Genomic DNA, 9327 nt, shown 5'->3' with positions numbered 1-9327 from the left:
ATTTGATTTCAGATATTTGTAACAGTACTAATACAATTTGAAAGGCTGATTTTAGCCATTGCTTTCCTTCAGTTCTGAAATCTAGAAAACTTGATGGGAATTTAAGTACAAGGGTTCTGAGCAGACGTGTAGAAAAGTAGTGACTATAACAAGGGATGATAATGATTTAAGAACCTTTTGAGTAGAGGGGTTATTTTTTTTTTTTTATACTGAAGCTGAACAATGTATGAGTGTGCAATTTATACTACTGAAATCTGGTATATATGACCTCAATCAACTCTCCTCTTATAATGTAAAACAAGTTTGTACAATTACTCTGCATGGCTGGGTCTTGCCCTTTAATAATACAATTGGATGTATTAAATGATAAGTTTAAAAAATTATGCAAATTCATAGGACAAGGCATTCTGCCACCTCCTTGCCACTTCCCACTGCCTGTCCGTGCCTCTAATGATAATTCTCAGCCTTGTTTATCTCTGAAAAGCTGTAGCAATACAGGAAATAGTATGTTAAGATTTAAATGAGAGTAGTAGGAGAAATGTACCATGTATTTAATCTGTGCATTTATATTAAAAGAATTAAGTGAGTAGGGACAAAATAAAAAAGGCAACACATTATGTGATGTACACTTAGCAAGGGATGTCAAGGGTAACAGGAAACAATTCTCTAAATGCTTTGGGAATGAGGGGAAAAAACAAGAAGATTTGGTTTGGTACTTAGGAGGGATAAGGAAGGGGAAACCATCAACAAAAGAGACATTGAAAAAATTGTAATTCTTATCTTTTTATCAGCTTTCCTTTTAAAGGGTTAGCTGCAGTCCAGTGGCTAGCACAATTAGTGCTAGTGAGAAGGAGGAAAGATCTTGTTCTCTTACTGAGAAAGAACAGGTTACATTCATAGACTATGTGGATGGCTGGGAAAGCAGAAAAGAGAGTATTTACTGTTTTAAAAAGAGAGGTGGAAAGAGAGGAGAGTCAGATAATTAGTTTCAATTCCTGGAAAAATACTGGGAGAGATAATCCAGAGCTTGCAGACTCTGGGTTTGGAAGAACAAAGGAGATGAATACTGGCCAACAAATATTTTTGAGGAATAAATCATGTAAAATCAAGCAAATTTCCTTCTTGGAGAAGGTTACAAGCCCTGAGGATAAGGAAAAAACAGCAGACATCCTCAAATTTATCCTTAGTCAGGCTTCTGACTTGCTTTACTTGACATTTTCATAAGCAAGTTAGGTAAGCGAGAGCTAATGAAACTGCTTTTGGGTGAATGAATGCCTAGAGAGATCCTTTCAGAATGTAAGGCTGTGCTGGGCAGGGAAGCATTTTGTTCTGTGTCCAGTTCTGCTTGGTATTTTCATTAGTGACCTCAGGAAATGGGAGCCTTGAAGATGATACGAGGTGAAGAGATGTTTCAATTATGATGAAGAACAGGATTAGGATTCAGAAAGATCTGGACAAATGGTGGAAAAAAAAGATCTGAAAGATACAAATTTGCTAAAAATAAATGCAGAATGCTTTGCTTAGGAATAATTACTTGAAAAAAATACTAGGGTCTGGAACAATTGGCTAGGTAGTCATTTTGCAGAAGATCTGAGGGTTGTGGTGAATCACTAGCTGAATCAGCAGTGTCATGCTGTTGCAAAATGGCAAGCTGGAAGTTATAAACAGAATTACAGCCTGTAAGCCTTGTAAAATATTCCTTTTGCTCGTGTTGATAATGCCTTTACCAGAATACAGCACCGAACGGTAGTAAATCAATTGGAGATAATCTGGAGAAGAAAAATTATCAACAGTCTAAAAATCATGACATCTGTGGAAAAAAGAAGATTTAGGTTTAGACAATCTGGAAAAGAGATTGTTTACAGCAGACATGGTAAAAGACTTCCAATAAGTAAATAGGTGTTGCAAAGAGAAGTGAGTAATCTTCGCTTTATCTGCTTGATTAATGGGACAAGGATTACTGGACTTAAATTGCAAGAAGGAAATTTCAGGTTAGGTAGTGGAAAAGGTTTCTGACTGTACAGATGGTGAAGGACTGTAATGTATTACTGAAGGAAGTTGTCAAACCTATATGAAAGGTTTTCCTTTCCTGGGTGAAATCCCTTTCCCTGACTGGGTGAAATCCCTTCTAGCCCTGTTCTTTGACATTCTAGCATTGAGTTAGAATGTTTTGTGAATTAAAATTTAACACAAAGGTCTACCATAAGACTCTCTGAAGTGTTTTGGAAGTTAGAAAGCCAGTATGTTACTTCTGACTGTATTGTTATTTTCTGTCAAAACTGCATTGTTGAATTGTTAAGAGTGAATTACTGTCTGTTGGCTACGCAGTAGCATTTATTACTTCAGTTCACAGAACTGGATTTCTAATGTATGGGTTTTTTGAGAGATAACTAGCTACCAACAAATTTGCAATTGTTCATAGAATTTCATAAATAATGAAATTAATTTCAATTTAGTATTTCTTAAATAGGAAAAACATGGAGAACATGTAAGTGAAAAGATGCATTGCTTTTATAATTTGAGACATGAAAGCTTGTCTAAGAAACTTACAATTGCATATTTTGATGATGCTATTCTATTACATCATTACATTAAAAAAAAACAAACAAGCAAACAACCCCCCCCCCAAAAAAAAAAACCAAAAAAAGATGCAGAAAGCCTGTTTGCCCCATTCAAAGTGACATAAAATCTAATTAAACACTCATGGGAGTTCTTTTGAGCACAGATTAAGGTAAGGCCCAAAATCCATATGTTCTTATTTAAATGTGTACAATGTGGGAAACTATGGATTTTTAAACTGTAAATTTGGGGTCCAAATTCCATGTTGCTTTACAGTATTTTGTAACTAAGCTCATACTCACCAAGTTTTTGTTTTGTTTTAATTTCAGATAAATATGAGAGAGAAGCCAGTAAATATTGGAATGAATTTTACAGGACTCATAAAAATAACTTTTTCAAGGATCGCAATTGGCTGTTTCTGGAGTTTCCAGAAATTCTTCCAGAAGATAAGAGAGAAGAGTTGAAAACAGAAGAGAGTTCTTCAGCACACACAAATATAAATAGTACCAACAATTTCTCACACAAAAATGAAATGTTTGAGGAAGGAGAAGAATATTGGAAGAAAAATTATGAAGGTGGTTCTACTTCTGTACAAGGATATATATGTAATAAAAAACAAGCAAAATCTCTTGCTGACAATCCTCAGGGTAAAAACTGTGGAGAAGAACTTGGCAGACTAGAATCCTTCCCTGGTAGTGATGCCACTTACAGAATATTAGAGGTAATGCACTGCAAATGTTCTACCCATCATGTAGAACTCCACTTAATTGCCTAAAAGCCTGATAAAGACACTTAGTAAGTATCAAGAAAGTAAACATTTAGAATTTGATGTACTACATTCATTTATGGCAGAAACTTTCAGGAAAACCTGCGATCTGGGCTTCGTTTTCCCTTTAAATTTTCTCCTGAATCAGAATTTAGGGCTAGATTGTCAGATTCCATTTTCACTGGAAGCTGGATTTTCTAATTTCCTAAGGAAAGTTATGTCTTAAAGTGCAGTACTTGACACATTCTTGCCAAATGGTGAAATTGGACAAGAATATTGCATTTTCCTATGCAGTTTGAGAGATGGATTCCCTCTTAACTTTAGAAAGACATTGAGGAGAAACATGATCAGAGAAGTGATTTGAGAATTGTGATATGAACTGTTTATACCTTTTGTGTCCAATGTACCTTCAAGTCTGATGGGTCCTACCTACCAACTAATTTAAGACAAAAATTAAAAAATACAAAATTTTATTTGCTTATTGATTTTAACTTTTTGTTTTTGTTCTGATTTTTAGGTTGGTTGTGGTGCTGGAAACAGTGTCTTTCCTATTTTGAAAGTTCTATGGTATGTAGTGCTGGATTTTCAAATATGAAAATTCTATTCTCATCTTCTTCGTTTTCTTCAAATGTTTGTGCTAGACCAGTGCTGCAGGCAGTGTTGAATGGACTGTTTTATAGCCCTGAAATTCTGATTGCTTGCAGACCACAGATAATGTTAGTAGCATCAGTACAAGATACTCCTTGTACTGGTCAACCCTAATCTTGGGGGGACCATATTTGCTGACAAGGTTAGTCTCCAGATGCGTTCAGACTGATTTCTTGTAGTTAGTCTCAGGCTGGTGAAATATTCTCTTGTCTTATATATCATGGTAAAGCTACCAGATATCTCTTCAAAAGACCAAAATCAGCAATAAATAATGGCATGTGATATACGGGTAAGAAACTGTGTTATTTCTGAATTTGGCTGGTACACTTTGTCATATTGCTTCAGGTTTTAGTGTCAAGGAAGGCACAAGTTCTGTATTGCATTACTTAATTCCTTGAAACATCTTAATCCACTTAGCTTCTGGTTTTACAAAAGCTGTTACGACAGCATGTCCTCCCTTCCATGTAGGCAGGAAGGTTTTATTGGAAAGGCTTTGTATGTATCAGGGATTGAAGTAGATTTCTTTTTATTTATGCCTCCAAGAGCTTGAGTATAGCACAGTTCATTAGCCTATAGATGAATTCTGATTGCTAGCATCACCACTATATAAAAATACTCTGCAGATATGGAAGCAGAGAGCAGGAGTCAAGTGATGCACCAGAGTCATACATGAAACCTATTAGTGTTAGCAATGCTTCTTCATCCCACAACAAATGCTTTGCTTTAGACAGCATGTGATGAAAGGGGAACTCTGTTTCATGTGAAAAGTTTGGAAAGTAACGCTATATAGGGAAAAGATGCCATGTGGCTCTGTTAAAAAAGGTGAGACGAACTTTTGTGTTTTCCTCACAGGAGGCATTAGTCATAGGTTGGCATTTCTGATAATTAAGAATCCACTCATTAGGTATTTTTCCTGGAGATCTCTATTCTTATGCAAATCCTTCAGTCAATCACGTTGGTTGGTACATTGAACGAGTCACACATTTGTCTTGTATATGACCTGATGGAAACATTTCTTATCTCTTAGCAGGCCCAGCTTTATAGGACAGTTGGTTTTACTCTGAATTTAATAATATAAAAATTGCCTTTTGTATGCTTATAAAAAGAAGCCAGTGTCAAGTATGAGTGTACCCTGGTTACAAAAAATTTTCCACTTAGGTTTGTAACGTTACTTTTAAACTGCTTCCCCCTGCCCCTCTAAAAATTTAAGTTGCTGCTTTTTAATACAAAGCATCATGAAATCACCATCCAGATCAAGCCGTGTCTTTGTTTTAAGTTGACTTCCTACATAGCTCCTATTCTGCTCAAAAAAAAATGAAATTACATCCTAACAAGTCCATTAGGTAATCAGCTTAATCTTTCCCAAGGGAGTGGCTGGGTCCAAAGCCTAGCTGCTTGTCCTCATCCATGATAAATATCTAAACTCATCATTTCTCATGGTGGGCACAGAGCTGATAAAAATTTTGCTCAGCAACAAGAAGGGAATATATTTTGATCCACAAGGGTTCTCCTGTTGAGCCCTCGGAGAGAGGTTACTTCCTCAGCTGTGTATACTGTGAGATCTTATAGGCACTGCCAGAGTTTATTGATTCCCTTTATAAAGGAACTGTCCAAAATCTCAAATGTTTGTTGAGAGAGATTAATTGATCATGAGTTGACCATGAGGTCATCCCTCAGTAGATTTTGAGGGGCTTATTGAGTTTCTCTTAAATGAATTTTTTGGAGGTGAAAAAAAATTCTCCCTAGAGTGACTAGTATCTGATGAACGGTACAAGGAAATTTGCAGCTGGCCTAGTCTTGGTTGGGAAAGGAGGGGAAAACAGTGCTACACGAAATTCTTATTCATCTTGGCTTACAAAACAAAGGGAATAATGGAAGGGAACAACAAATACCGCCTAATCTCATCAAAAGCACAGCAAGGTGGCACATGGGAACCCAAACACCTACAGAACTGTGGATGACTTTTGGAACACCTCACCCTTGCCCAAATCATACTGCTAATTAAACTGCATACATGGGCTAATGATGGAGACTTAATGTAGTGCTTCTGAAAGAAAATGTGACCTATTAATGTGCATTTATGTAATACAACACCAGGACATTGTCATCAATCCTGACAGCTCTCTGTGACCTTCTTTCTTTTCCTTTTCACTTCTTCCCTGACAAGGCTATAATTCTTCTTTTTATACTAACTGCCTGTTGGTATTCTTATGAATTTATCTGCCCTATTGGTTCATTACAACCTATGTGGCTTTCCATGTGCTAGACATCAATAAGGCATGCTTGATCAAACCTGTGGAGAACCCCAAAGGGCCCTCTGTAGTTCCACGAACACTGATGTAGACTTTCATCTTTTACAATAATAATTTTTTAACAGATGTTGGTTTTGTTTTCCTAGCAATACACCTGGAACCTTTCTATACTGTTGTGATTTTGCTTCAGGAGCAGTGGAGCTGGTAAAGGTAATTCGTATGCTCACTTTAGAGTACCTTATAAGCCTGTAATTCAGGAGGCTGCCAGGAAGCCGTCTTCATGAAAAAGAATGTGATGGCTTTGACAACTTTTAACTGAAGTTTTCAGTATTCCAAAGAACAAAGTCTTACTCTATGCAGAGAGGAATGAATACCATCAGTGAGCTTGCTTCTCAGCTTGAGTAAGATACCAGACAGAATAGGCTTTTATATGAGATGTTTTACAATGCTGAATAATTGAAGAAAAAAGTTTCTTGAGTCACAGTAAACGTATTAACTACCACTGTTCTCTCTGTGCCTTTTTTCATCTTTTTCCTGACAGTCACATTCGTCCTACAATTCAGCCTGGTGTTCTGCCTTTGTTCATGATGTGTGTGATGATGCTTTACCCTATCCTTTTCCAGATGAGATCCTGGATGTCATTCTCCTTGTCTTTGTGCTCTCTACTATTCATCCTGACAGGTAAATGAAGACTAAAGGGCAAAGCAAATGGGTTAAATCTCTTTTATCACTGGAGGTTTTCAAGAATAGCAAAAGAAGATGATGAATCTTTAACTTATTATTTAGTAAGCTACAATATCTCTATATAAAACAAGGTATTTTAAATGCTGTTTCCCATTTTTAGGCTTTAAGAGGAAAGATGGTCAGGCTAATTCATTAGTGAGCCTTCTGTCTCTATCAAAATACAAGGGGTATATTGTGACTAAATACATCCCTATTAAAAGTGACAGTGATTCAAGAGAATTACAAATTAAAAAACCAGGCCGCTAGTCTTCTAGAAGAAAATTATTTTTAGTGATCAAACCCAAACATTCATGATTTAATACCTTACAATATGTTGATGAAGACTCAGGTTGCTGATTTAGTCATATGCAAATGCTTACATGCAGGCCTTTTAAACAAAAATGCATTCAGAATTTTCTAACTTGTTTGGATTAACAAAACTTGATCTAATTTTCATGTATAGTGTTGAGTACTGTTAGCCTTGTTACTAATGCCTCTCAATGTCTAATGAACCAGACTTTATGACTGTTAAGGCTGGCTGATTATGAAAATGCCCTTTCTTTAATGGGAAAAATGCAAAAGAGAGCATGTAAGTTAAACTCCTTGATTCTTCCTTTAACTAGATCATATGAAGGGAAATACATGCTGTATGTGTGGTAGTACGTTTATTACTTTAAAAATGTCGTTAAAGTGGGCTTGGCAAACAGAACAGTATTTGCCTAAGTCTGAGAACTTTTTCCCTGCCTGAGTTATTAATGATTAGCTTTACAGAAAAATGTTTCCCATATTGGATATTACTTCTTCCTGTTTGTTCAAAGATGAGCACATGAGTCATGCAAAGCCTGGGTCTAGATTTCAAAAACAAGTCAAGCAGTAGATTTCAGATCTCTGTAACTGCAGTGATGCTGCCAGGAAGAAATTGGACAATAGAGATGCATTCATTCAATCGCTTTGCCTGTGGAGGCTGTAATCAGATGATCTGTCAGAATTTCTGTGGATCTCTTCCTATTAGTCTTTTGAGAATGTGTGTGTGTGTTTGTTTGTTTTCCTCCCCATGTCGGCATCTAAAGGCTGACATGGATGCTTTTGTGTGTGTGTGTATACACACATATAGATTTCCATGTAATTATCTGTGTTGCAAGACCCACTTTCTGAAGATTTGTTAGTCATTACTGTCATCTCATAGAATTAAAATAACTGCATAAAGGCAAATGTAATCCAGATTCATCTGGCTCAATATACTTTTTTTCTGGAAACTTTGAAAGTGGGAAATGAAAAGGAAAACCAAGAGAATGATGATGCAGAACTTCCATACTTTGGAGGCCTGGAAAATACACGAGAGGGACACATTTGTATTCAGCACAATTGTTACTTAGTGATTTCTCTTCAGGTTGTTGTGTTTAGTTTTTGATAATTGTTACTCTTGTACCCTATTTTTAACACACTTCAATTCTGCTAGAAGGCCCCTCTAAAAGTTGGTTGCAGAATTTAAAAGGTATTAAACTTTCTTCAAGCTATGTAATTAATATGTAATGTGCTCTAGTCCTACAGGATGAGATTTTTCAAAGCACTTTCACTTTTTGTGCATGCACTTTTTTTTTTCTATGTGCATAAAACTTATGTTTGTATAGGCAAAGTCTGTAATTCTGTGCACAACTACCTGTCTTGAACAGTCTCTTATTCTTAGATGGTGCTGCCTTTTCTGTCTGTGGCAGCACACTTGGTTGCCTGTGTTGAGCATCAGCAAAGAGGACAACTTTTAAAGCACTTGGCTTCCTCTAAGGGATTCTGTGCTTAAAAAGTGTACACTGCTTTTTGTTCTTGTCTGTTTGGAGATAGGATATTTTCTGCTGAACTACCTCCTAATTCTGTCCCTTAGAAATCAAGGTAAGATGCCTGCACTGCTGTTGCATAAGGACAAAATTGCATTAGTTCTTGAGTTACGACATTCTTGGGGCAAGGGCGTAAGACCACCTAGAGACAGGGATGGTGTAAGGATGTTCTCTTGGTACACAGTCATGGTACATTGATTTTGTATAGTTATAGACTTACTCTTCTTTAGCTCTTTTCAGATACAGCACCCTGCCTTTCATTCATTTTGCATTCACTCTGGCTCCACATCTTCTGCATGGTCTATCTGCTTCCCTATGGGAGGAGTGGTTGAATTAGGCAAGTGGACTTTTCTGCCTTGCAGCCTGGCAGATGCAGACTGCCTTTTGTGTCTTTCATGAATATGGAAAACCTGAGTCCTTCAGTTTATTCTGAAAGAGTGAGGCAAAGCCAAGCCATTATTCATTAGTAACATATTTTGCAGAGTAATGCAAATGTATTTATAAGAAGCTCCAAGTAAGGTTAAAAAGTGAGAATGAAGATGCTCTG

General features: G+C 36.6%; 1 protein-coding gene across 1 annotated transcript in view; it reads left to right on the top strand.

Moving 5' to 3' along the window:
• Positions 1-2888: 2888 nt before the first annotated feature.
• Positions 2889-9327, top strand: part of METTL8 (methyltransferase like 8) — a gene marked incomplete at its 5' end in the record, with an annotated part of 8791 nt that continues 2352 nt past the window's right edge. Inside the window, 4 exons of the mRNA XM_009704160.1 lie at positions 2889-3280; positions 3843-3892; positions 6372-6435; positions 6767-6906. Coding sequence (XP_009702462.1) covers positions 2889-3280; positions 3843-3892; positions 6372-6435; positions 6767-6906 — 646 coding nt within the window. The remainder of the gene's footprint in view (positions 3281-3842; positions 3893-6371; positions 6436-6766; positions 6907-9327) is intronic.

Source organism: Cariama cristata, unplaced genomic scaffold, assembly GCF_000690535.1.
Source record: "Cariama cristata isolate BGI_N322 unplaced genomic scaffold, ASM69053v1 scaffold42827, whole genome shotgun sequence".
NCBI classification, from domain to species: Eukaryota; Metazoa; Chordata; class Aves; order Cariamiformes; family Cariamidae; genus Cariama; species Cariama cristata.
Note: the sequence above shows the minus strand (reverse complement) of the source record. Positions and strands in the feature narration are given on the sequence as shown.